Source organism: Prunus avium, chromosome 1 (assembly GCF_965620075.1).
Source record: "Prunus avium chromosome 1, drPruAviu1.hap1.1, whole genome shotgun sequence".
In the NCBI taxonomy this organism is placed as follows: domain Eukaryota; kingdom Viridiplantae; phylum Streptophyta; class Magnoliopsida; order Rosales; family Rosaceae; genus Prunus; species Prunus avium.
In genome coordinates, this window is record NC_142284.1 from 10,780,873 (window position 1) to 10,807,947 (window position 27,075).

Sequence of the window (27,075 nt, forward strand, 5' to 3'; positions counted from 1 at the left end):
TTAGATCAAATATCGAAAGAAGCATACATTAAAGCATCACGCCCCAAAACAATCAAGGTATAATAAGGGATTAATGATATTTTAGTCCCAGCAAGTTTAGGATCTCTGGTCACGTTACAACGACGCGTGCCTCAAGAATCATGAAAATACAACACCAATCATCATAACATTATACTATCAGGTATTCTCGAAACACGTTAAACCCTTTATATGTAGCTATAGTTAAGATAGGTTGAATAAAGTTTTATTGATAGCGAAAATTTAAAACAAACATTTTCAAAATAAATATTTACATTATACCAACCCTGAGTTTTATGTAAATGTCGTTTACATAAAAATGACATAATTTTCAATAAACGACATGATTTTCCATGTTCCGATGGCACCCTGAAAAATAGAAGTCTGTCCTGCCTCTGCGCGCGTCTTCTTCCTCATGACAACCACTGCTCTCCGTCTCTCGTTCCATCCATCTCCTCACTCACTCGCGCGCGGCGCGCGCCCTCGACGCCAACCTCTCTCCAACTCCCACCTCATCTTCCCAACCCCGACCCCAACCCTACACAGCTCAACGCTCATTCCATTCCACCGGTCCCATCGCCGGCGACAGACTCCGATCACTATGTCAGACTCCCGCCAATCAAGCTCTCCAGAGGCCCAGCCGCCACCGAAGGAACTCAATGACGAGTCGGATTTCGAAACCATTCTCTCACCCGACGGTTACATCTCTATCTCTGGCTTCGGTTCCCTCCTCTCCGGTACGTACAAATTCAATCACCTACACCATCACCGTCGCCGTTTTGATGTGCTTGTTGTCGTACGCTGACTTGTTAACTGGTGCGGTGTGTTTGGGAGGCAGAGAGAAGCGCGAGGAGTACATTTCCGGACCTGATCAACTTCAGAGTTGCGCGGTTGAACGGCTTTCGTCGAGTGTATGCTCACATGGCTCCCATTTTCTTCGAGCGCGGCATTGCCAAGCCTGAAACCAAGGTCAATCAAAGAAACTGAAAGAAAAATTTATGAAATGTTTGTGCATTTGTTGTTCGCATATTCTTCAACGATTCGAAAGTATCAATTTTTGTGTTTGATTCGTTTACAAGTTTGGGAAAACAATTTGTTATGTAAATTCTAAAATCTGAATTTTGTTGTTAATTTTATGAATGGGGCAGGAGATTGCAAGCTTGAGTGTAGAGCCTTGTGAAGGTGAAAGCCTTATAGTAACAGTGTTTGAGATTACAAAATCAGAGGTATAAAGTTAGTGTTATGTGTGTTTCAGTGCCTGTTAAATATTGAATCTTTGAGGACTAGGTAGAAGGAACTAGTTGATTCGATGAGAGCTAATTTGCAACTCATATGCTGATTTAACAACTTCAGATTCCAGCTTTTATCAAGAGGGAGCCTGAATTTCGATTCCTAGCTGTAAGTTGCTAGATTGTTGCCTACCATCAAGTTCGTAATTTTTTATTAAAAAAAAACTATTTGTATTTTCATTTGGAATTATTTGTTTGTCTTGCAGGTTCTGCCTGAAACACTTGATGGGAAGCCATTTGATAATCGAGCGGTGAGTGGAAAATGTGAATATGTGATGCCAATAGCTTCACCTTATTAGGCTTTTTTCCCCTGCACTTTTTCAGTTTAGTTTAGTTAATAGTTATTGGGGTGAACGAATGCAGGTACTTTGTGCTCGTTATAGTGATGAAGAGTTCTTCAGAGTTAGATGCAAAGGTAAATCTTCTCTACTGTTTAATTTTAACAGTTTCCCAATTAAGATAGATAGTAAACAGAAATATAAGTGTAGTTAACTCATAGTTTCTGATAGCAATGTTAGATACAAAGAAATGCCATTTATGATTGGTTTTATCCAAACGATTGTGCTACCCCATCCAATTCCATAATTTACCATTACATAATGATGGGGTATTGATGTTCATGTATGCTGCTGCTTTTTTCTTGCTGGATTTCAGGAAGTAAGGAGATGTATTTTCAGCTATTTGGACGATATGGCATTGATAAGATCTGGCGAGATGATATCCTACCTTGTCGCACTTACCTTCGGCATTGGTAAGTCCTCACTTTTGATGTACTTATTTGCTTTATTTGCTACCAAAAAGATATGAATGATCCCCAACCAGCAGTGAGCTTACCAACTAGCAGTGAGCTTGAAAGAAATGAATGATCCTGGTCTGTCAGGCCAAAAGAACAAGCTCTTGAATTGTGACCCACATCTTATCAGTAGAAGAAATTAACTCATAGACCAACTTAATTGCACTTAAATGTATTAGAGGACTAATGATGAATCTGATTAGTCAATATATGTTTGCTTTGGCTTTTCTCCTTCGTCTCATCATTTGAGTTTGATCATAGACCACAGGTCTAATGTTGCATGGGTAGGTTAATGGCTTTGCCAGTGCTTCTTTAAACAAGCTGCTTTGTCCTTTTCAGGTTTGTTTTTCTTTTTTTGTTATAAGATGAGAGAACAAAACAAACTTATTTGACATGTTAGAACCTTATTATTGAGTATCAATGAGTATGCTGTCTAGCAGACGTGGTATTAAACTAAAACTAGGACAGCATAGTCCTAATACTAGTAATCATTTTCTGAATTTACAGTGATTACGAGTTCCTTCTATCAGTAATAGGTCAGATAAGGATGGCTAACTATGCTAGTATATGAGTTTTGTCCCTGCTCTCTCAAATATACGTTCTATATAGCAGCTAAACCCTATTCAATAGCCAGGGCATATTGTTTTGTTGAGAGTAGAAGACGCACTTGTTCTTTAGTTGACAATGTCCTCTTCTGCTGTACGTAAGTTATTGTTATGTTTTGTTCTGTACAAGCTGTAATCCTATGTGATGTTGATTTGCTGCTAGAGATTTCTTCTTACATGACACACTTCCATTCCAACTACTACTCATATGAATTATGAACTAAAGTGGATGATCAAACATCCATTTGTAGTGTCTTAGCAGCAAAGAATCTGAGCGAGGTAGCATACAACAACTTCTTGGATCACACTTTCCTTGGAGACCGTAAAACAACCATCCGCGAGTACCTTGCTACAACAGGTTCAGGCATCATGGAAGAAGAGCCTCCAGAGTCCCTCAAGACCCGGTATGGTGGTTAAGGCCATATGTTTAGAAAGCCTTGTTACATTGATTTGTCAAAAGCAGTAATTTGTATTTCAAAGATGCAGAAGGGATTTAATGATCTTGAGTTCACCTCGTGTGTTCCTATAGTTGTGTTGTATTCTATAAAATTTATCTCACTGCCCCTCCTATTATTTTTCCTCATTATTTGTGAACAAAATCAATATGCCGAGGCAATCATAAATTGAACAAACCATATATCAAGGCAACTATGGCTTGAGACGAGGCAACAAAAGATTGCGGCAACCATGAATCAATGTATCAAAGTAGTCAAGGCAAACCATACATGAATTAAAATATAAAAAAATAGAAACAGTAGGAATTTCCTCACATACATTATACATACAGCTCTCGTGCTGTTACGTACATATCTACTTTTCCTCATTTGCCAAGGGACCGAACAAAAATTCGTACTTACTAAATAATTATGTGTGTTTTGGACAGTCGCAACCCTTAACACTTATGGTTTCGAAGTATTTTAGGCGCAATAGGCTGCAAGGGATTTATATACAATTTGTCCCACATCGACGTTTTAGTTGGTGAAAGTGTATGGCGCTGCCTATAAGTACAGAGAAGCGGGAGCCATGTAAGTTAACCTGTCCTGTCAGGGGTGGAGGATGACTCGTCAATGATCGTATAGAGACGGCGGGTCGTGCCAACACCTATTATTTCGAACACACTTTTCGTACGTGCTAGTTCCACCCTACTTCGGTGGACGTGCACGTCAATTTTTGAAAGCCTCGCCTCCCACGGTGGGGCTCCAATACTCTCTTGTTCCTGAAACTTTTCATAATCATTTCTTTCAATTTCATTTGCATTTTTGAATACCCCAGATAAAATTAAATCTCAAAATGATATCAACCCAAGGACAATTTTGAATGATTGGATGTAAGCAACAAGTGGAATGAGGGAGAAAATGTTGAAGAAATACTGATTAGTTTGCTTGATTTGAAATTAATGGCAGGTTTACTTGCAATATCCGTAATCAAATATCCCCTCAAACCTAGGCGGTCTAGGCGGTCGTGAGAGAGAGAGAGAGAGAGAGAGAGAGAGAGAGAGAGAGAGAGAGAGAGGGGGGGGAGACAATCCTTAGAGTTCAAAAACTTAAAACCCTCCCCTATTTTCATAGTAGAAATTTTACTACGAAAAAACTAGTGTCTTCTCTTTAGATGGGACAATCCTTGCCTGTAAAGCTTGTGGTTATCTAAATTAATCAACTACTAAGAATAATCACCATTCCTTTTATATAAAAAAACTAACACATGGGTTAAAATTCGTAATCAAATATCCTCGAAACAAAAAATCAGATAAAGTAAACATGTCGTAAGAAAGATAATTTCTCAAAGTGCAGCCTTGTCCAACTGAGAAATTCTAAGCAAGTGTCATAACCAATGACAATAATCAATTAATTTTATTCAACTCTTGTTTCTAACTACATTGTTCAAACAGTTGTAATGTAGAGCTTGCGCCCTCTCCTCTCTTTCTCTATAACTTTAATCTACAAATTCATTGGACTTATATTTTCCTTTCATAAAAATATGTGCAAAAACTAAAATCCGAAATTGATGGCCACCAAAGATGAGCTTGAATGAGTTACTTCAAAATCGTGTTCAATGAAATACTTGAGGAGATGCATAATACTCGCTCTCATTGAACACAGGTCTTAAGTCTTCTTTTAACATGAAATCCAAGGGGAACGATACAAGATGACCCTTCACAGATCCTAACCTCTCCATGGGATCTGCTTTCTTCATATCTCCATTCTGATACGATTCCATCTTCTCAGGAGCGATTCCTAAGTCAATTGTCGTGTGCCCGATTTTATCCTTCCAGTAGGCTATGTTTTGTCTGAATGCGGCTCTGCGCGAGGTCAACCATGCCAAGATGAGGCAAACAACTTGTTAGCACAGTAAGAACACAGAAGGATTAGCTGAAGACTAGAAATGCATATACCTGGAATGAATAAAATCATTTGGTATGCAAGAAAAGACATCTTGGTAGATTGTGGTATTTGTCTGTCCACCCAAAAAACAATATATGTTACTATTTACTTGCAGATAAAAAGCACAATATATATTCAGCAAAATCTACGCTTTCACTTGACATCCTTCGACAAATATAAATCTGCTCATTAAGATATTTTTCTCCTAGTTTTTCTCACCTTTGCAGTTGCCATCCAGATATCCTTGTAAGTTGAATCAACAACTGGGTCGATTATTTGATTCATCTGAGAACAAAATAAAAGATGTACAAAGACAATTAGCTAAGTGACTACAGCTGTTTAATGTATGACTAATTCATAAAATGCCCGGATTAAAAATCAACAATAAAGAAAACCGAAACAGCACAACTAGATTTACTAACCTCTCCAGCTCGAATACCAAGGTGTTCAGACCACAGTGACAAGCGAAGACTTAATGAAAACTTTCCAGCCTTCCATGGCTTTCCTCCCATATGCGAATTAATCATCTCTTTATCTTCAATAAGTAAACCAATCTAAAATACAGAATAATGTCAGTTAATGGAAGCTACCATGTAACCACGCATGTAGAACAGGAGCACAACAAAAGTGATTTTTACGCACGAGCCACACCATACTGAAATCATACATATATGAGATAGTAAAATGCAAGTTTCGACCAAAAAAGGAGGAGAAAAGTAAGGAAGTTACTTTAACAGCAAAATTGATCGAAGTTACAAGGATAACTCAACTACTATCACAAGGTTCATAATCCAACACACACATAGCCTAGGAAGTTTGAGCAATAACATCATAATTACAAGGAGTTCATGTGCCTCCAATTGGTAATATGGGAACTATTCACTGATCTACACATCTCATTGGCTATTTCATGGTTTGGCAAGTTATCTAATTTTTCAATGCAAAGCATAGGGCATTATTTATACTCCTATCTCCCTTTCAAATATGAATATATATATATATATACACCTTAACACACTGGCTGGAAAAAAACAAAAGAACACTCATTTGACCAAAATGGTAATAAATCTAGAAACAGATACAAGAAATTTAAATTATCAACAAAACTTAGATTCTACATTTCCAATTATTTGCCTATATGCTCAGTTCACATTCTGTTGCATTTTATTCAGTATAAATGCATTATCAAGTCATTCAATGCACTCCGGCCTTTCATAACCTCAATACGATATAAAGCAGATATGCTCTCCAACTTTAAGGTTTGGAAACACCCCCAAATGAAAATTAAGATAAAGCAGGAGAAACCAGAGCAGGAGAGATACCTCAGAATCTCTTGAGCCAAGCAAACTCCTATCATTGATGTTAGCTGATCCAATTAAAGTTGTACAATCATCGATAATCATGATTTTACTATGCACATAGACCTGCAGCGCCAAAAAAATATAAATTATGAGATAAAAGCTACAATCTTGACAAATATATGAACAATATCTTAGATTGGAAAGAGATGCATGTAGGCAGACATAAGGTACACTGGTGCTAGGGAAATACCTGACTGCAGGCCACAGGACCGCCATCAAAGAGTTTACCATAAGATCTAAGGCCATAAAAAGAAATGTAATCATGTGTCTTTGGACCAAGAATTTCATTAAGATTTTGCAATATTGAAAATTGTCCTCTGCAAATAGTTCGATATTGCCAATGCATAACAGCTCTGACAGATGCTGCACCAGCATCATCCAGACCCCCCTGTTAAACTACAAAATCAGCACAAGGAATGCATGGACAAATATAGTATTTTTTTTTGTCGGAACATGGACAATTTCCAAATGTGATAGATTTTGACAAGAACTGGAACCTGGAAGCCGGGTATAAGTGGTATGACAATTATAACTCTAAAACACTTTTTATCATTGTATGCTCGCATAATACGTCGAAATAATGCTTCTAGCACACGATTCCGTATTATTTCATCTCCTGAAAGACCTGATATGAAGAATTGATTCTGGGAAGAAGTTGCCAAAAATTAAGAATAAGTCAGGAAAATAATCAACAGTAAAGGTCCCTTGACAAATAATAAAAAGAAGTCAGATCATCAGCAAACCAGAAAGATCAGAAATATGAACATCATTTTGTTCACGGTTACATAATTTTTTTTTACTAATATGTTCAAGTAATTGACACCTACTGTCACTATTGAGATGGCAATCAATATAAAGTTTCCGTGGCAGCTGTTTGGCTCATAAACATTGATAATGCCACATTGTTTCAAGTTCCATCCTTAATAAAAGGCTGTAATGAATATAACATGCATTAGAACAGCCATCATGGACTGTTTCCCTTTAGAGTCGGAAAAATAAAGAGAACTGTAGCGTAAATGATGACAAATTGACAAGAAATTGTGTATATAACTACTTGCAAATTCATATTAAGCAGCATTAATGCTTCTCATATTGTGAACACAGTTCCAAAATGCTCTTTATTTTGAGCACATGTTTCCTGGCACATAAGTGTAACCGTAAGTTTAAGCACAAGATATGCTTATATAAAAACATTGAAATACATTAGGTATGAGAAACCTATTTTGTACCTCAATGTAAATAAAGTGCTCTGCTTTATCGATAAGAGAGCAATAAGCATTGTGAATGCTCTCTTCAACTTGGCTTGTTCCTGCTGACCACTGACTGACACTTCTAATAACCTGGAAGTGAAATGTTATTAGCAAAATACAGGATGCAAGGTCCACTATCACAACCAAACAGAAAGTAAACAGATAAACATTTACTACACATTAAATGTCATACCCCCTGACATTTCTGAATATCACCTCCTCAGAGGTTTATAGAGTACACAGCCCCTTGAAAGTTAATTATATTGAAAATTCTAAAGACATTGTTCTAAGGAGTAGGTTCTTCAATAAGGATACTTCAACTGACACTTAAGGCGGAGAGATATCACTACATAATACCATATAAAAAAGCAGATGACATATCAGATACTAAAAGGCAAGTCAGAAATCAAATATTTGCAAAATACTTAATTTCAAAAGACAAAAGAGTTTTGGTCCACCTGACATCGACACGAACTACAAGGACCAACTTGTCCTGATTCATCTGTGAAACCACCCTTGTTGCCCCGCTCTTGTGTTTCCCACCACTCTGGATCCATGTTTTTCATGCCAGGCTGTGCCACCTCATCTGAACCCATTTTTCCATGTCGAGCCAAAGAATCAAGGTCATCTACAAAGCCTCTCATTGGTGTATCATGACCTACTGGTAGAATTTTTGACCTTCGGAAAGGGAAAGCAAGATTGTTGCTAACCCTGCTTGGCTGTTCAAGGAGATCAGGAGGAGAGTCCATCCCATTTAGGTTTGGGTCTTCCTTTGGAGAATCCAGCCCATCAGCTTCTTGGGGTATAAGAAGTGGGATATCTTGGCAGGATGATATTGACGAATAGGAATCCTGCCTTCTATGATGGTTAGCATTCTTACTTTCAATCTCCATCTCTTGGCTTCTTCCCATGTAATGAGGAATGACCATGTGGTGCTGCGGCATAAGTAGTGGAATTGCTTGTTCGTTTGGAGCTTTATTTCTCTGAAAGAAAGCATATTCACTTATAACACTATCTTCTTATTTATAAACCAAAATCATGTCATCTTGGCAGAATATCAACCTTTGCATAGTTCCAGCGCTGAACAAAATGTCTAGCCACATCACGGCAGGGGGGTCCCCAAAGGGCACAGTGAACGTCATGCCAAGGCATACGAGGATATTTTCCACGATCCAGCTCATCTTTCATTGTATCTTCCCATGAATTTGGTTCAGATTCCCTAACAAGATTGTTACAAAACCATATTTCACAACAATGAAATCATTTCAGAAAAGATCTTGAGCGAAGTAAAAATACAATTGGCAGCAGAAATAAGCATATCAATTCAAACCCATAAATAAATAATGCCACGTAAAAATAATAAAGATAAATTAATAGAGTACAGGAATCATGTTTGATCATTTTCTGCGGATAGTTGTCACTGGATAATCCGTGCGTAGTCAAGAAGCTCACCTCGGGTTGTAATAGTCCTTTCCAGGCCATACCAAAGGAGGGCAATCACCCACTTTATGCTCAGCAGTATCATAACGACCAAAGCATAAATCCAGTCCTCCAAGAAAGCAAATCTGATAATCAACAATGACAAGTTTTTCATGGTGGGACCTATATGTAACCAACATTTAATATCAGAAGCAGAAAAAAATACACGTAACACTTAATTAAGAAAACAAAATCCCCACATTACTTTGCAAGTACAGTGCATACCATAAGTAAACACCACTGGAAAAGTGGTCAGGGTAACGTAATACCCTCACATTCTCATGAATCCCAATAAGTTTCCTCTTGCTATAAACACTGTTTATTTTCAGAGCAAGAGCTACCTCCTTATAGAGAAGAATATAAATCTGCAGGAACATTGACCCAAGACATGTTTCAGTGTCAAAAAATTAGAAACAACAACAAATCTCATTTTAGTGAACTGTGTTTAAGTCAATGGTCATAAATGAAGAACAAGTCAAGAATTAAGGTTACAGATTGCATGAAAGTAAGGCTTACCTGAACCCCTTCCTTAGCTTTTGCTTCCAGTAAAGAATCAAGTTTAGAAGAAGCATGAGCATGAAAAGGGCGCCGCAGGTACAATTCTGGACACACCCACCAGCCACAAATAAATATCTGCATGGAACTTTCAATCATCACACAGAAGAAAATGTAACAGTAATAATTGTGAAATACAACTGTAATGTACCCAGTAAACTGAAAGGAACATACCTCTGATTTTGCATCCTCAATAGCAGAAGCAATTGCTTCAAATGCAGCCCGACCATCTATGAACCATTGAGCCTGACTACCATCTTCAGTCAAGCCTCTCGGAGGTGCAAAAGAGCCAAAACGGTGAGGATGACACCAGCCCTCAGGAGGCCTGAGTCCAGCATCATTGATGGAAGCAACCCAATCTTTAACTTTAGAACTACTCTTCACTCTCAAATTAATGCTCCGGTTACCACAAGCCACCTTTCAAAATTTCACATTATTCATCAGAAGATTGTATGGAGATTTAATTAGATGGATAGTGCCACCCACAAACTAAATACAACACAATAAGAGTGATGGAAAGGTCTTTTTGAAAACAAAGAAATTCGTCAGCCACCAGAAACTGGTGTATGTTCTTTATTATGAAGTAAATATAAGGTCAATATCTATCAGCACAGGGATAAGAAAGCAAACAGCAAAGACTTATATTCCAGAAGTCAAAGCTCTGCCTAGTGTAATATTCTAAGTTTTTAACCATAAAGCACACAGCTTCATCCTACTAGAGAATGCACACCCAAATAACATGAACCACAATATCTAAACCCCCCTACATTTAGGGGAAAAGCAATATGCAACCATATGATAGAATCATTTATTCTTCACTCAAAATCAAGAAAAAAATTACATGAACTGCAGTTATAATCTAGAAAGAAAGAAAAAAAATCTAGTGCACCACAGATAAACCAGGAAAATAGAAAAAGCCTCAGTGCTGCTAACCTTAAATGCATGGCGTAGGGGATTCCGCTCTTTTATTTCTTTCGCTAGTGATAGCCGGCCATCCCCATTCCCATCCGAGGCTGGTAGTACATCAAACACAATTATATCTAAAGGTTGGGTATCAAAAGGATCTGCCAGCAAGGCCAAGAATCCTGGTTTTAATACAGCCCAAACCTGCACAGAATCAGTTCGAGGGTAATGCCAAAGACAACAGGTGGTAAAACATACCTTAATTCAGAAATAGTTAAAAAGGATGAGAGGATTATGCATATGATACTCTAATCTTGTATACCAAATGTCCAAATATAGAATCTTCTGTCGGTGTCAGCCTACATTTGGTTTCCCACCAACAAATAACCTAGATTTCTTCAGGAATCAACTTCAGAATATCTAAGAACTCATGGATCTAACTTTCACAGGCAGATCACTGAGATGATTGACGAGTCCATAACTTTTTAACCAATATAATATAAAGCGAACTTATCAAAAGGAGGACTTCATTACCTTTTGCCAATTGTCATTACAACAATTGAACCAACGACATGCACAACATTTCCTGAAAGCTTCATCCCTTGGAATTTTTGGTAGATGCTTCACCATCACATAGTCTTCTTTTAGTTTAGGTCCATATTCTGGAGAAAATGATAACATAGAGACCTCCAAGAATTTGCACACCTACAATACATAATTATTGAGGGTAAGGCACATAAGGAATTATGATACAATAATCAATACAGGTGTGTAGAAAATAAATTGAAATTAGCAAATTGCAAAAAGTTAAAAGCGGTGAACTTTCAAAAGTCATCACTATAAGATGATTCAGGGATATGTCCTGGAACTCCAAAGGTTTAATGATTATTATGACAAAAAGACGATATATCTAATAAATAATGCCATTGACTATGGATAATTTCAATTCAAAATAGTTATTTAGATTGACACATATGATTGATCTTTAGAAAGAACAAGCACCAAGCACACCTCTCGAGAGTTCACAATGTCCATGTTTCCTAGAAAGTGGTTCAGATATCCTTGCATGGCAACCTTTGATCTATCTGACATAGATTGCTGCCTACCGAGCGCTGGCCGGATGATTGGCAGAGCAGCGCTAGATGGAACATCTCTGAGCAAAAGATGCAACTATAAGATTTATGACAACAATTCAACGAAAAAGGAAATACTTCATGGGACAAATTGTTCTTAAACACATGGCTTTATAAGTAGTAACCTGTTTTTAGCACTTTCTTCGTTATGCAGGGGAACAGTCTCATCATCGGCGTCCTCATCATCTTGTACCACTTCAGTGTGATCTCCGATTCCTAGATTTTGAAGCCATTCTTTAACCTTTAATATAATGTTGCAAACGATATTAAATCCCAAACATTCCCAAGTAAGCAGCTAACTGCCAAGGGGCATAGAAGAGTGAAAATACAAACTGGTATGCGCTTGTAAACTCAGATGCTAAATTCTAAAAGACAGACCTGTTCTTGCTTCTCTTGAATTTCCTCAAAAAATGCCCGTTTCTTCAATGCAAAATGCAAATAGAATACATGTGAAGGTTTCTTCAATAACCGCCACTTAAACTAGTTGAGTAAAAAAAACACACAATTAGTACATCATCATAATCATCATTATATGAAAAAGTAATAGCATTGCATAGTCATAATCACAAACAACATTGCCAACAAAAAAACATAAAAGTAAAAAGTTAGAACTTCTGAACTTTATAGAAAAGAGAAAATTCGAAAGGCCTGACCCAATTTGGAAATAATCAGCACTCAACATGTATACTATCTAACAATGCTCCTATCAATTTGGGAAAGAAAATAGAAATAAAATGAAAAACTTCTAGATAAGTTAAAAGTTACTTTCAATTTTTCTTTTAACATCCGGATATTGAACTTTGTTTCCTCTTATCCAAGTTTTCTCGGCATCCAAACACATAATTCAGATAGAAAACTGAAATTGAAGCAGCATGCAGGCGATCTCAGGCGAAGAGAAACAGAGAATGAGTGAAAAGCATGAAGAGAGAGATCGGTGCTCGCCTGCTTGTATTGGAATTCGATGGTGTAAGAGAGAAGCATGGGGCTGATATCACCGGCGTCAGGACGAGAGACGGAGACGATTGTGGCGCTCGGCAACTCTTCGAAAATTCGAGCCGGCTCGAACGACGACAGGCGGCACAGAAACGACGACGGCGACGTCGCCGTATCGGATCGCATTTGGACGTAGCGGGACCCACTCCCCGATATCAACTGCTCCGATTCCATTGCTCTTGGCTTTCGATCACTTCGAGAGATTGATCGAAAAATAAATAAATTTGATCCACTTTGTATAATTGTATTATTATTATTTGAAAAATTAAAAATGTAATATAAAAAATATCAGAGGAGAGAGAGTGGGAGACGGAATTGGCGAGTTTTTGACCGTTGGTTGGTTCACTGCACCACAGAGGAACAACGTGAAACGACTCAAAACCTGAAAGTGGAAACTTCGATTTCGCCCGTGGTTTGTAAGTTTAAAAGAGAAGGACGTGGGGGAGCTTTTTTTCTTAACTTTCTCGGTAGTCCGCGTTTCAAGAACCTGACGGATGAGAGCATGTTTTATAAACCTCCTTCCAAGTTCCAACTATATATGTCATGTCCCAAACAAATTGTGTTTGTGTCCTGATTAAATTCGACATTTTAATTAATGTCGGTAATGATTTGGGATTTATATCCATCTAACAGTCTTAAATTCAAAATACGTTAGTCAACTTCTTGGGGCTACTAGAGTGGTCTTGTGCTTGCTTAAAATTTGGTTGATGCGATCTAAAGCAACCTTCAATTTTGAAAAATGACAACCATAATTATTATGTCATATCCACGATTGAGCTCTTTTTGTCTTCAAAAGAATGACAACCATTAAAAAAAGAAGATAACACTGTTTTATTATTCCCGACTAATAATGCTATGTCACGTGGAAGTGTTATTACGCGTGTCATAACTTTATTAGCCATGATAGTAAAATAGTGATATTCCTTCTTGCTTTCTGAAGTGATATTTCTTCTTGCTTTATGAAAGTCTTCCGCAAGAAACAGTCGTGCTTTGTCTTCAAAAGATCACGTGCTAATAATTGAGAGGTACTTCAACTGGGTATTAATTGCTTAATTCGACTGTTGTTTCCTTTCTCAGCTAAGCGAGGAACTAACGTAGGCACGAAAAAGACCGGTCACTCTTGGTTGGGAAGAAGATTCTCAATCTAACGATTAACAGAACATAATATTCTGGAATGAGAGAGCACCATGCATTTTTACAGAGCTGCAAACGAAAAAGGCATTTCCATAAGCCTTTCCAAAAAGAAACAAAGATTTCGATTCCCTCGTGCCCAGAAGCTCCAAAATGGATTCTCACAACAAAGGGACCATCATATTAAAGCTCTACTTTCATCCATGCATGGGTATGGGTATGTGTCTGGGTATGGTCTGATCTAGTTGTTATAAGCTCTAACATTTCAACATGCATTGACTGATATATTCACCAATGTCATAAACACATCATTCAACGTTTAAGAAAATGGTACTGCTGCAACTCACTAAGTTCAATGGTTTTAGATTGCAAAATTTGCCACAAAAAACAAAAAAGAACACATTAAAATAAATAACACAGAATATAACTTCTATATAGAATTAAACTTAAGAGCATTAATGTCTAGAGATCTTGTTCTTCAGTGCTCAAAGGAAAAGTCTATCAAAACTCACTTCTTTGCTTTCTTCGCGCCTCCCCTACAGAATCAAACAGGAAACTTTCATGAGCCTTTTGTCCAATAGTAAATGTACACAACAAAATTTCAAGTAAACTTACTCAGCCTGTTGGGGTGCAGGTGTTGGTGCAGCTCTTTCTCCAGGTCCCTGCAACATCCAGACAACACCACAAAATTAAAGGCCAAAAGCTATGTTACAACATGCATAACAAAAAAACTTGGAAATAACTAGCAGATAATATTCCTATCCATCTACTCTGTGTTATAATGTTCCAAAGCAAAACAACCAAACTCTGTTGAATTTATATTCTTTCTTTCCGCCTAATTAACATCCAAACATTAGAGACACGTAAGAAAAAACAGACATTTGAAGTGATTTTCTTAATATCTAAACTTACTTGTGCCAATCTTTCCTCACGCCGAGCAAACTTTCTCTCTCTGCTAGCCTTGTTTTTAGCACGTTTGGCTTCAAACTGGTCAGACAGAGTCTTTTCTCTTGCCTTCTCGGCCTTTGACTTGTGAATACTCTCCATCAGCACACGCTTGTTCTTAAAGACATTACCTTTCACCTTCATGTACATGTCATGGTACATGTGCTTGTCAATTTTCTTGGACTCACGGTACTTACGGAGTAAGCGCCTCAAAACTCGCATTCTCCTCATCCAAAGGATTTTGGTGGGCAGCCTTGCCTCCCTGGTACCCTTACGCTTACCTGGAAAAAAAATTAGTAAACACAATGAAATCTTTACAATGTCCTTAAAGTAGTAGGATTCACAAAAGAAACCCAAATGAACTAAGACGGTTCATGGATGGAACGATAACAGTAAAATGCCAAAAAGAAATGAAACAAGACTACACCATCATTTCAACATGAAACACATACCATGCCCAGAGTGACGACCCTTCCTCTTAGCCTCCTTCATTCTCCGAGCACGAGAACGCGAGTGGATCTTTGTTGGTTTCCTGATGATGAAACCATCCTTAACCAGTTTCCTAATGTTTTGCCCTGAAATTGGATATTATTATTTATGCATGAAAGTCAAAATAAAACCCGGGAGCAAGATAAACTAGTCTGAAATGGAGGGAAAAAACACAAAAAGATAAAGCACAGTTTGCATCGTATAAACTATCCAGTGATCTCATGACTCCCTTTACGATTCAACCCTTCCAACATAGAGAAAGTAAAATGCCGTGTTTTTGGAACATAAAAGCAAAATGTAACAAACATTATGGTGCCACTAAAATACATCTTGATAAACCCAAAGAAAAGAGAAAACAAGAGAAGTCCCAACCACATAAACCAGCTGAACAGTTTAAGCTAAAACTGACTGACAATATTAAGAATCTGAATTGAAAGCAGGCCAACTGCACACATACTGGTAAAGCAAATGACACGTAAGCGTATATCAAATTTGAAGCGACCATCTCTAAAAACGACAATGTACAGTATATACTTGAATCATTTGTGATGATTGATAGACAATTGGTCTTACTAATAACACATCTTATAGCAAAAATGACCATCAACATGAACTAAACGCCACGATTATGACAGAAATGCTCTCACAGAAATTCAATTAAACATAAAACCCAATCCAAATCTTATATTCCACACTGGTCCACATAATATTTCTAAAACTCCAACTGATTCAGATCCAAACCCAAAAGACAAAGAACTTGATTTGAAACGAACTGGATGAAACCCTGAAAATGACAGAGAGTTACGTACTGGAGTTGGCCATGGAGATTTCGTTGACCTCATTGGGGTCGAGCCAGACCTTCCCTCGGCCACACTTGAGGACGCTAGCGGAAAGCCGCTTCTGGAGCTTGAGCGACACCATTGCTGCTCTTCTTGAGCACCGCCTAGGGTTTTACGGGAAAGAGAAAACTTGGAGGCTCCTATTGTGGTCGGGGATGGGTATATAAGGTTAGGGTTTTTTTCGTGGCTGAATTAGTTTGTGAGTAGCTTACGACTAGACGAGTTGAGAAATGTGGACTAAGCTCGACGCATCACGAGGTTGCCTAAAGCCCAATATAATGAACCGGAATGGGTTCCCTGAAGCCCAAGATAGTGGCACCAATTCTCCAAGTCCTAGCCCACTTTTAGATTTTTGGATCCAACTACATAAAATCCCCGAACTTCGAGTGCCGTTTCAAATTCATACCCGAACTTGTAAGTCTCTACAAATTCGTATTCTCCGAAAAAGCGAAAAGGCTAGAATGAGGAGGTTGAGTGAGGAGGTTATTTGAGGAGGTGAAATCTCACCATCAACAAAAAAAACAAAGCACATTGGGGGGGGGGGGTGCATTGGGGGCTCCACACCCCTTTTGATGGTGAGATGGGCCTCCTCAAATAAACTCCTCAAATAGCATCCTCATTATAGAAGCTCCCCCGAAAAAGAGAGCTTGCCAACTCTACGCCACTTCCTAATCCCCTTACGGGCCTTTCGCATGATCATGTTCAAGACATGACTAGATTTACGAAAATCTTACATCCAAACACCTTTGTTGGCAATTCGTTGGCAACACCGTTACGTACAATATGATAAAGTAGGGGTGGCATTTTAGATCGAAAAACTGAAAAATCGCAAAAATCAACCGACATTATACCGCATTAGAATCGTAATAGCTAAAAATCGACCGAAAATTGCGGTTTTAGAAACTGAACCGCAATTGTGGTTGCAGTTGCGGTATGTGATTTTGGCAACTCGCGGTTACCGCAAACCGCAAATATATTTTTTTTTTAATTGCATTTTAGTAGGTAGATGTTGTATTTTAATTTGGTTAAGTTTAATTTGTTATTAATATGCTTTATGTTGTTATTTTTGTGTTGTGTTGTGTTATAGATGGAGTCTAGCCACTCTAACACACCTAATGCCTCTAATACCCCAAACACAAACCAATACACCCGAAACACAATCTCCACTCCAACTCATAAAAAAAGGGCTTCTTCTTATAATAAAATCCACTCACCACCACCTACACTTGAGTTCTCCTTTTGGTTTGTAACTTTAATTAACTTTGAATTGAATTTTTCTTTAGGTTGTGAATGCTTGAGAAGTTGAGGTTGAGGTTGTGAATTTATATATGCTTGAGAAGTTGAGGTTGTGAATTTATTTCTTTAGGTTGTAAACTTATATATGCTTGAGAAGTTAAGGTTGTGAATTTATTTCTTTAGGTTGTGAATTTATATTTTTTGGTTAAAGTATGCTTGAACTCAAAAAGCTTCAAAAGAAACATCAAACCTAGGCTTAAAAGTGTGAAAAATTGAATTTTTATAACACAAAAAAACCACACTTAAAGATCTAAAATTGTCTAATTTAGACCCAAAATATTCAAATCGGTTTAAACCGTTAATTCACGGTAACCGACCAATTTTTGTGGTTTACCGCGCGGTAAACTGCAAAAATCAGTCGGTTTGTGGTTTCAAAAATCACTTTACCGTAAATAGTCAGTCGGTTTGCGGTTCGGGGAAAAATTCGCGGTTATCGAATCGCAACCACCCCTATGATAAAGACTCATTCTATACTGAGGGTCTTATTTATGACCCTTAGGTGAGGTCCTATCTCTTAACTGTTGGATACGACTAACTAATTTGATCCAATTGCTAATTTAATCCAATGATTAAAATACATGACCTCACTTAAGAGCCATATATAAGGTCGTCACTGTAGAATTCTTGTACAATACGAGCAACCTGTCCAATATGTTCAGGCTTTTGTCGAGTCCCCATACGGGGCCAGTAGAATATGTTGAAGCCCAATCCAAGTTGGAGGCCGATTTTATTGAGTCCGGTTTACCTGTTACCAAAGTTTCTGTGCCCCCTTTTTCCCTGCTAGTTTCGTGACATGTGGCAAGCCACTTAACACCACTTAACTTTTTTTTTTAGGTGAGACCCAAGGGTATCCACCGCCGATAGCAATGACTAATCCCTTTCGCCGTGGGAACTCTCCCACCACTTAACTTTGTTAACTCTTTTTTTTCTCTCTTCTCTATTTCCCTCTCCCCCTCTCTCCTTCATCTCCCCTCCTCTCCTTCCTTTTTTGTTCTCTTTTCCAGATCTCCACCTCCACGTTTTTTCTTTCTCTTTTTTTTTTTTTTGCTTTGTTTTTCTTTTTCTCCCTGTTCTAACCCTAACTCACCGCCTCAAGAGCTTCGAGTCGAGCATAGGGGTGAGCCGCAAAGCCTTTAGGCTTAGCAAGTTCGTCCAGGACGTGAACGCTCTGAGAAACTCGAATGTCGATTCGAATGAAGACCTCGTCCTCTCCGTCATCGCCTACGGAGGCGAGGGCTTGTATTTCTTCGTCGAGCAATTCATTTGATTGGCCAAATATGGCTTGATCGATAGCAAACACTCGCGTAGTTTGCAAAAAATCAGCGCTTCGGCCGAGTTCATTGGGTACGTCGGTAGCATTTCGTTGAAATTTAGGGATTTGAATCCAATTTCCGAAGATGAAAAGTGCTTGAAATCGAGCATTGAGATCACGATTACGAGGGGAAATAAGTGCGAGGAAGAAAAAGAGAGATTGAGTAAATTGTGTGAAAAGAAATTGATCAAAAGGTCCTAGTTTGGGATTTAAAACCAATAATGGGCTATGAAGCTTGTGATTTTCATGTTTAGTTGTCATATGCATCTTCGTTGTCGTCGTACTAGGCATATTGACTAGTTGGGGGGAACAATATTCCCTTTTTACATTTGTGGAAGAATATGGAAAAGAGAAAGAAAAAGAAAAACAAAGCAAAAGCAAATAAAAAAAACAAGAGAAAGAAAAAACGTGGATGTGGAGATCTGGAAAAGAGAACAAAAAAGGAAGGAGAGGAGGGGAGACGAAGGAGAAAGGGGGCGAGGGAAACTAGAGAAGAGAGAAAGGGGAAGAACAGGGAGAAAAAGCAAAAAAGCACACAGTAAAAATATGAAAAAGAGTTAACAGAGTTAGGTGGTGTTAGTTAAGTGGCTTGCCACATATCATGAAACTAGCAGTAAAACAGGGGCACATGAACTTTGGTAACAGGTAAACCGGACTCGATTTTATTTGACTTCGACACGTCAATATAGTACAGTAGCCACCCGCCAACGAATAACACGTGGCCTATACACAGCTGTCTCCAATTCCGTCTGGTATTCCTCAATTTTGACAATTTTCCATCTTTTCCCTTTCACCCTCCTTATTTTCCCGCACTCTCCCGGAAAATTTCCCAACCAAAAATCACACCCTTTTGGACTCCAAATCCCCAGCCAAATTAGTCAAATTCACTCTACCCAGAAAATTGAACCCAGCGGTGATGGACGTCTCTCTCCTATACGACACCGTTACAGTCGCCACCACCGCACAGGGCCTAGGGTTCGCCAAGTTCCTAATTCGTCACCATGACCTCACCTCCAACAACCAAATCTCGATCACCGACTCTCATCCAGATCAATCCTCGCCGTCCAATGGAGTCCCCCAGATCTCCGCCGTTATATTTCCCGTCGACGCTGTCGCTCCGCCGCGTGTCAGGCCCAATTCTCACAAAACCGCCACCCGAACCCTCCTTCGCAAAAAGCGCCGCACCAGACGGAGATCGTCGAGCGGCGACGATTTGAACGACGGCGGAGAAGAGGACGGTGGGTTTTTCGGCGGAGACGGTCCCTTTTTCAACGGAGGCTGGGGCGGAAGCGGAGGTGGTGGCGGGGGTTGGAATTTCGATAGATTTGGAGGGCAAAATTGGGATGAGTCATCTTCTTCTTCGCCGTCGGATCCTGCGTTTGATTTCGTGTACGAGGTGATGTGTTGGATTGCGCTTTCGAATTGCGTGCACTTCGCCTTCAAGAGGGTTATTCGTATCGTGGCGGATGGGTTGGGCGATGCGGAGAGAGCGAAGGTGCCGATGAGATTGACTTCGGTCTGCTGATGCGGTACCGTTTCGTTCTCAATGCTTAACGTATCAAAAAGGGGATACAAATCTGGTTTTAATTTATGTGTTGGTTGGGTTTACATTTGATGTTCAAATTTGTATATATTGTGTATATATATATTGGCATTATTTTTATAAATAGATGGTTTGATTATGTTAATAATGCATTTTGCTTTGAATTACATCTATATATGGTTGTGCAAGTATGAGCTAATGCCAATTTTGAGGGTTACAAAATGAAGTTCTTTGTCCAAAATAGGAGGAAGAACACTGAGTTATATAATGTACAAGGATCGGGATGATAATTTCGGCAGATTTGCCAGGAAAACATTGAATGTAAGCATTTCAAAGTGTGACTTTTTAGGATAAAAAAAAGACTGATGTGTAGACCCTGATCAAAAGGTGGAGATATAAGAAGTTACTTTGTTTATGGAAAAGTTAGGCCTAGTATTGGTGATGCTTTTGTATATGATAGTCCTCCACTGGGACTTGTTTTCTCAAAGTTGAATATGGAAGTTTTGACAAAAGTAGTTTTGTAATATTGGTATCTTAAGTCTCATACGCACTATGAGGCGGCTATTTTTTTTAATGGATTGGTTTAAATAGCTGGTTTCATATGGATTTGAACAGTGTGTACTGTGTAGTATGTAAGTGAATTGCCCTTCTATCTGATTTAAGATGTGGGTACTACCGATAATTAGAATGATCACTTCGTTATGTGGTTGCTGGGTTTGAGACTGATGGAAATTTGGAAAAGAATAGCATCACAGAATCTTATACAAGTTTCTTTTAGTGAAAAGGTAGAGGGTAGGATTGCGCTGTGAAGAAAAATCCATGTAACAAGAGTTGAATTGGGCTTAGAACTTATTTGAGTCAATCTGTACGGTATGGAAGTAAATAAAGAAATCTAATGAGTAGTTTGGTTCTGTCATGAACTTTGGAAGCAAGATCTTAAGTGTTGGTTGTTGTGTTTCAATCATTGGTACGGCATGGTAGAAGAAGCTGTTGTCATTGATCTCACTATGTGTTGGTGGATACTTAAAGCCAAATGGGGAGGGGTTAAGGGGAGGCAAGTTAATGCCCCATTAGTTTCTCGTTCTTATTTCTTTGTTTGGCCCCTTTTCTTGTTCTAGTGATGGTTGGCTTTGTCATTGGAGCTTTCCTCAAGGAAATGTCTGGCTGTTGTGCTCTTATTTGTTTAAGAAAAGAAAACTTTCTTTAAAAATCTTTTTAGAAGGAAAGTCCAAATAAAAAAGCATTACAAAATTGATGCACTAAATATTTGATAATTTAGAAATGCATACACTGAATGTATCCTCAAAAGAAATTTTGTTGTGTTTTATTTTTATATTGCTGCATAGGAAGGAAGTTTGTTGTGATCATTTTGTATATCACTACCTGCTGCTGCAATGCTATCGTCTGCATTGTTTACGCAGCAACTGTTGCTTATACTTTTTGAGCATCCATTTATTCATAGATTGTGATGTGTTTGGTGGCTCAGCTATATCATGAATTCTTTATCTGCAGTTTCTGTTAGAGATTTGTGAAGATTTTTTCTCATTTCAATTTTGCAATTTGGTTCTATATGGATAAGGATGCATATACAGATATAATGGCGTCTGAAGTGACATCATTAGGGCCCTAATTGATTCAACTAATTACTTATTAATTAACAGACAACTTGAACTCTAGTGACGATTTTAATTTCATTGCTTTTATCTAAATCTTTTTGTAGTGAACTGAATGATGATTTTTTATAGAAGGTGATGCTGAGTCAGCTGTGACATAAACATAAATATAAAATATTTGTTTTGCAGCATTTTAATTTGCAGGGACAACAGTTCTTATAATGATTGTATTTGATTAGCCGAAGACTAAGGAAGGAGTAAATGGTTGTTAAGGTACGTAAAATATGTTTTTCAACTGTCCTAGACTCCTAGGTTAAGGCCCCCACATAGATTTGAATGACGTGCGGTTTTCTTTGGTTCATGCATCTTTCCGTCGGTGTTCACATAATTCAGATGTTTTGTCCAAGTGCTTCACCAACCTGCTTCCATGAATTGACCTTGCAATAATTTTTTATGCATTTCTTTCCTTGTACATGTTCGTGAGTCGTACCGAATTCTTATATTCGCAATCTAATTTGATAGTATCAGTGAGACTAATTGGCCCTTTTTCTAAGTTTTCTTTGTGCGGAAGCAATTGTCAGCTTAAGTTTTCTTTACGGTTGACACAACGTTTTGCTTACATGTGACCTTATGTTTTTCTACCCCTCTCTCCATGATAGGTAAATATGATGCTACTGTACATGGTTTACTAGTAAATTTGCTGAATGATCCTTGTTCATTTTTAACCCTTGGTTGAATCTAAAAGATGAAGGAGAAGAAAAAGGTAATTGCCTTGATGCTTGGGAAAGAGGAATCATTGACTAATTGACATTTCCTTTTTCTCACCAACCGTTTATGTTTTACTTTTTTACTTTGAACTTTGTTCTGGGGCTGGGGATTCTAGAGAGAAGGAACTGAGTCTTTTCTTGAGTTTGTGTTTCAACTTTAGTGGATCGCGTGTCCAACTTGGTTACTCTGATCTGATTGCAACAGGCATGGAATGGAAATGCAGCCAATAGCTTCTTCATCCTGTTTCAAAATTGGGAACGATGGGAATAATGCTAATTCTCTCCTACTCCCCCACTCCGGGTAAACCTTATTCGTTATAAACCAACCAACAAATTTTTGTCTTTCAATCTGTGAAATCAAAATGGTAGACAAACGCGTCTACTGCCTAAGAAACACAAACACACACACAAGAAAGATAATGAATTTTTGCCTTTCAATCTGTGAAATCAAAATGGTAGACAAACGCGTCTACTGCCCAAGGGACACAAACACACACAGAAGAAAGATAATTACACAGGGAATCGAAAAATACGTGTCATCTTAAAATTAGTAGTACTTTACCCTCAAAATTAAGAATTGGATAAACTAAGACAAGTAGTTGATCCGATTTCAATTCTTTATTCCTCCTATTTTCTAAATTCCCTGATTCTTTACTTTTTTCCATTTCAAATAATTACATGTGTCATAAAAGATTAAATCAATAGTTGAGGTTGGTTTGGCTGTCCTTCATGCATGGATTCACATTTTCTGTTTGGCGTGATGTCCTAAGAATCAGATACGGAAAAAAGAAGATATGTTAGAAGTGTTTGAGATAGAACACCATCAACGGCAGACAGAGCAGGGCAGGGGCCGCTTTCCTAACATTTTTCATACATTAGCGGCATGCATGAGCCCCTTTCCATCTCTCACAGAGAGACAGAGAGACAGAGAGAGAGAGTGGCATGAAGTGACAAAAGACCGACACCATTCCTTCTTGTCTTATCTATATATATAAAGCAAAAAGCAGAGAATGGTGAAACATTCAAAATACCAGAAAATGCCATTGGTTAATGCAAATATTAAGAATTGAAATTATTAATTAAATGAGGATAATATGGTAAATTCGCACTTTTTCATATTTAAAAAAATTAAAATTAAAAGAAAAATCAGATAATGGATCCTATTTTTATAGAACACAACTATCCATTATCTTTTTTAATTCTAAAATAAATTTAAATTTTTTATAATAAAAAAAGCCTCTCGCAGGTGCGGAAGCGTGTGCGGAGAGGCTAGTCTATATATAAAGCAAAATGCAGAGAATGATAAAACATTTAAAATATCAGAAAATGTCATTGGTTAATGCAAACATTAAATATTGAAATTATTAATTAAATGAGGATAATATGGTAAATTCATACTTCTTTATGTTAAAATTAAAATTAAAAGAAAAATCAGATAATAGATCTTATTTTTATGGAACACAACTACCCAATATCTTTTTTAATTTTAAAATAAATTTAAAATTTAAAAAATAATTTATATTGGAAAACTATAAAGAGGTAAACATAATTAAAATATAAAAACATTTTATTTTCGGTTGAAATCCTACTCTATTTTCCCCTCCTTTTTCCTCTTCCCTAAGCCATGTGATGTGTGGAGACAGTTTTATTAATTAGCTTTAAGCATCACCTAGGTAGGTTTCATTTTCATTATAAATTGTTGACAAAGTACGAAACTCCTTCGATACGATCAAAGGATTACCATAATTGATTATCTCAATACTATTGTCTATGTATATATATATATACCATATACTAAACAGGGTCGTGATTCCAACTTAGCTAATAGCTAGCTAGGTCCAACAAATAAGACAAAAATTTAGATACATACCCCCCCATCTTAATTCTGATGCCATACATTATATATATTTGTTCATCTTAATTTTCTCACTCATGCCTATCGTATAATTGTACTCGCATAGAATAATAATAATAATAATAATAAGAAAACGCCAATTATTATATTATACCTAGGCAGGCAGGCATCAGATTCAGATGCATGAACCGACATGAGATGGGAGCACAACCAAGGCTTAATTCGCCAAACGAACACAGACGCCGGCAGCAAGAATGATGATGCGAACGCACACCCGCTTCTTTATTCTTATTCATAATATAAACTCAACTCTCGTAAATAATTCACCAAAGTAGTTACTTGCTATATATATATATATATAAATATATATTAAAATACGTAAATACCAAAGCAGCTCACATTACATAATACATTACATACGCTCGCTCTCAAACAAACAAAACACACGCAGTCGCAGTCACAGTCACAGTCAAAGACTCAGACACACAGAGTCCCTTCCAGTTCCACACGCAATTTAAACCCCTACAGGCTACATATATAATATTATAATTATATGGAGAGAGAGCTTAGCCACTACAACTTTGTTCCTTACTACAGAAGCTGACCACCCTGCTGCTGTTGATGATGTGTAACCAGGTCACCTAGCATCCACAGGTCCAACGATTTGTTCGGCTTACCACCACCGCTTCCATTCACCTCACTCGCCTCCTCCTCATCCAGACCCAGGAACGATTCCAAGCTTAATATCTGCTCCTTCAGCTCATACTCACCACCCACCTCCTTCTTTCCATAAATATCGCCACCCTCAAACGGATCATAGTTACAACAATTTCCATTGCTCCCCAAACTCGACTGAGTCGACTCGGCTGGACCAACAACGCACCGCTTCTTCAAAGGCCGTGTTGCAGTTGCAGGAGCAGGAGCTGGAACTGAAGAAGGCGGTAATTCCGGAAAGTTGAGCTTGGCTTTGCCGCCGCGGATGCGCCTGGCGGCGTCATCGTAGGCTCTGGCGGCTTCCTCTGCTGTGTTGTAAGTGCCGAGCCAGACACGGACGCCTTTGTGCGGATCACGAATCTCAGCTGCCCATTTGCCCCACGGCCTCTGTCTTATTCCTCTGTACACGTTTTTCCTCACTCTCTTATTCTTATCACTGGCCTTGCCCACCTCCTCCTTCTGTGCGCCTGCACCTGGGCACGTCTTCTTGGGCTTCTCGCTTGTCCCTGCTCCTATTGCATCACACCAATCACGGTTTCCATGAGCACAAAATTATTCTTGTATAGAACATGATATATCATATCATATGTGGAATATAATAATGACTTTTAAGATCTTATTCTTGACACAAAGGCGATAGGGATTTTATTGATAATTAGGAAACACCTTACTTGTATGTAAGTAATTAATTGCAAAATCTGACTTCGGGCAAAATCAATAACTCACTTTTCCTAATTATTAGTGCAACTACCAGCTTCAAGTTCAAAACCATGGAAGAAGAGAAGAAAAATAAATAAAACATAAACAAAGAGCCCAAGTTTATGCTTAAAAGAAAAAAAAATAAAACACCCCACTAGTGAAAATCTTGTGAAAATCTAAATCCAAAGAGCTCCCAGTGAAAGCAAAAAAACATCATAAAGAAGCATAGAAAACGAAAACCAACAACTCAGCAACCAGCAGACAAATTTCAAGATTTTAAAATAAAAAAAAAGAAAAAAAAAGAAAAAAGCAAGCAGAGCCTTTTTAGATAAGACCAGGAAGGAAAATGCCTATAGATACCTTTAGAGAGAGGTGGTTTTGGCTTCTGAGCCACCCTCGTGTTGTTCTGCTGATGCTCAAACTGTTCCTTCTTGTTGTTGTTGTTGTTGTTGTTGGAGGAGGAGGAGTGGTCTAAGCCAAGGAAGTCAGAGATGGTGTCGAACTCGGACCAGAGGTCCTCCGCGGTCAGCGTCCGGCCGCGCTTAACGGAGATGAAGTCGGAAATGATAGCGCCACCACACATGTTGTTGATATTGCCACTTACAGGAGGAGTAACTTCAACACAAAAAAGAGGCTTCGCATGACATAAAACACAGAGGGAGAGAGTGGCCGCTCTTCGGCCCTCCATTTATAGACAACCGTCGGTTACAAGCAAAACTTTTTCACGTGAAGACAAAACTTTTTAGTGGGCCTTCTTTTTTTGGGTAGGGCCCGTGATCGGACGGTGCAGAAAAGTTTGATGCAAAAAGAGCAAAAGGCCCGGTGGGAAAAAGTGAAGGAATCAAAAGAGGGACTGGGGAGATGCGTGGGTCTACAGGATAAAGATTAGGGGTGAATTGATGGTGACCGTACGATTGGGGGTGGGGTTCCGCTGGGGAGCAAGTTTGACTGAGAGATTGATGACGTGGTGGACTGTAAGTTCGGCAGTTACACACGACGGTAAAAAAAATGTTACTTTGCGTTTGGCTCGGTGTGCGAATAAGTGTAACGCGAGCGTCAGAGTTGGTTCCAAAATTTAACGGTTGAGTCGAAGGCCTCGCGCATGCGCTTTT

At 38.3% G+C, this 27,075-nt stretch overlaps 5 protein-coding genes across 5 annotated transcripts; 2 read left to right on the forward strand and 3 right to left on the reverse strand.

The window, feature by feature from the left end:
* Positions 1-356: 356 nt before the first annotated feature.
* On the forward strand, positions 357-3,288 carry LOC110750305 (uncharacterized). The gene is made up of 8 exons (XM_021950603.2): positions 357-755; positions 857-987; positions 1,167-1,244; positions 1,372-1,416; positions 1,514-1,558; positions 1,671-1,722; positions 1,962-2,058; positions 2,957-3,288. Exons 1-8 carry the CDS (start codon positions 434-436, stop codon positions 3,120-3,122), a joined length of 936 nt encoding a protein of 311 aa, XP_021806295.2. The 5' UTR covers positions 357-433; the 3' UTR covers positions 3,123-3,288.
* A 1,241-nt stretch (positions 3,289-4,529) lies between these two features.
* Positions 4,530-13,291, reverse strand: PLDP1 (phospholipase D P1). Its single transcript, XM_021950547.2, has 20 exons — positions 12,710-13,291; positions 12,146-12,247; positions 11,893-12,008; positions 11,646-11,787; positions 11,169-11,339; positions 10,665-10,838; positions 9,906-10,148; positions 9,693-9,809; positions 9,402-9,541; positions 9,150-9,299; positions 8,760-8,916; positions 8,156-8,680; positions 7,677-7,787; positions 6,945-7,091; positions 6,638-6,835; positions 6,409-6,510; positions 5,509-5,640; positions 5,306-5,371; positions 5,098-5,159; positions 4,530-5,004 (listed from the first exon to the last, which is right to left on the reverse strand). Exons 1-20 carry the CDS (start codon positions 12,932-12,934, stop codon positions 4,755-4,757), a joined length of 3,330 nt encoding a protein of 1,109 aa, XP_021806239.1. The 5' UTR covers positions 12,935-13,291; the 3' UTR covers positions 4,530-4,754.
* Positions 13,292-14,202: 911 nt separating this feature from the next.
* On the reverse strand, positions 14,203-16,345 carry LOC110750218 (Ribosomal protein L19e family protein). Its single transcript, XM_021950511.2, has 5 exons — positions 16,135-16,345; positions 15,289-15,411; positions 14,804-15,117; positions 14,507-14,553; positions 14,203-14,427 (listed from the first exon to the last, which is right to left on the reverse strand). Exons 1-5 carry the CDS (start codon positions 16,244-16,246, stop codon positions 14,400-14,402), a joined length of 624 nt encoding a protein of 207 aa, XP_021806203.1. The 5' UTR covers positions 16,247-16,345; the 3' UTR covers positions 14,203-14,399.
* Positions 16,346-18,584: 2,239 nt separating this feature from the next.
* Positions 18,585-20,463, forward strand: LOC110750219 (glycine-rich protein). Its single transcript, XM_021950512.2, has one exon. The coding sequence runs from the start codon at positions 19,689-19,691 to the stop codon at positions 20,295-20,297; it is 609 nt and encodes a 202-aa protein (XP_021806204.1). The 5' UTR covers positions 18,585-19,688; the 3' UTR covers positions 20,298-20,463.
* A 4,345-nt stretch (positions 20,464-24,808) lies between these two features.
* EBP (ethylene-responsive element binding protein) lies at positions 24,809-26,666 on the reverse strand. The gene is made up of 2 exons (XM_021950499.2): positions 26,324-26,666; positions 24,809-25,776 (listed from the first exon to the last, which is right to left on the reverse strand). The coding sequence occupies exons 1-2, from the start codon at positions 26,649-26,651 to the stop codon at positions 25,142-25,144; spliced, it is 963 nt and encodes a 320-aa protein (XP_021806191.2). The 5' UTR covers positions 26,652-26,666; the 3' UTR covers positions 24,809-25,141.
* Between the last annotated feature and the right edge of the window lie 409 nt (positions 26,667-27,075).

Coding starts and splice junctions, on each gene's coding strand:
- LOC110750219 (XM_021950512.2), top strand. CDS start 19,689: ATGGACGTCTCTCTCCTATACGACACCGTTACAGTCGCCACCACCGCA.
- LOC110750218 (XM_021950511.2), bottom strand. CDS start 16,246: ATGGTGTCGCTCAAGCTCCAGAAGCGGCTTTCCGCTAGCGTCCTCAAG. Junction 15,412..16,134: donor AATCTCCATGGCCAACTCCA/GTACGTAACTCT, acceptor ATCCAATTTCAG/GGCAAAACATTAGGAAACTG. Junction 14,428..14,506: donor CCTGCACCCCAACAGGCTGA/GTAAGTTTACTT, acceptor TTGATTCTGTAG/GGGAGGCGCGAAGAAAGCAA.
- LOC110750305 (XM_021950603.2), top strand. CDS start 434: ATGACAACCACTGCTCTCCGTCTCTCGTTCCATCCATCTCCTCACTCA. Junction 1,417..1,513: donor CTGAATTTCGATTCCTAGCT/GTAAGTTGCTAG, acceptor TTTGTCTTGCAG/GTTCTGCCTGAAACACTTGA. Junction 2,059..2,956: donor CGCACTTACCTTCGGCATTG/GTAAGTCCTCAC, acceptor ATCCATTTGTAG/TGTCTTAGCAGCAAAGAATC.
- PLDP1 (XM_021950547.2), bottom strand. CDS start 12,934: ATGGAATCGGAGCAGTTGATATCGGGGAGTGGGTCCCGCTACGTCCAA. Junction 11,340..11,645: donor ACATTGTGAACTCTCGAGAG/GTGTGCTTGGTG, acceptor TATGTATTGTAG/GTGTGCAAATTCTTGGAGGT. Junction 8,681..8,759: donor AGCGCTGGAACTATGCAAAG/GTTGATATTCTG, acceptor GCTTTCTTTCAG/AGAAATAAAGCTCCAAACGA.
- EBP (XM_021950499.2), bottom strand. CDS start 26,651: ATGGAGGGCCGAAGAGCGGCCACTCTCTCCCTCTGTGTTTTATGTCAT. Junction 25,777..26,323: donor AAAACCACCTCTCTCTAAAG/GTATCTATAGGC, acceptor GTGATGCAATAG/GAGCAGGGACAAGCGAGAAG.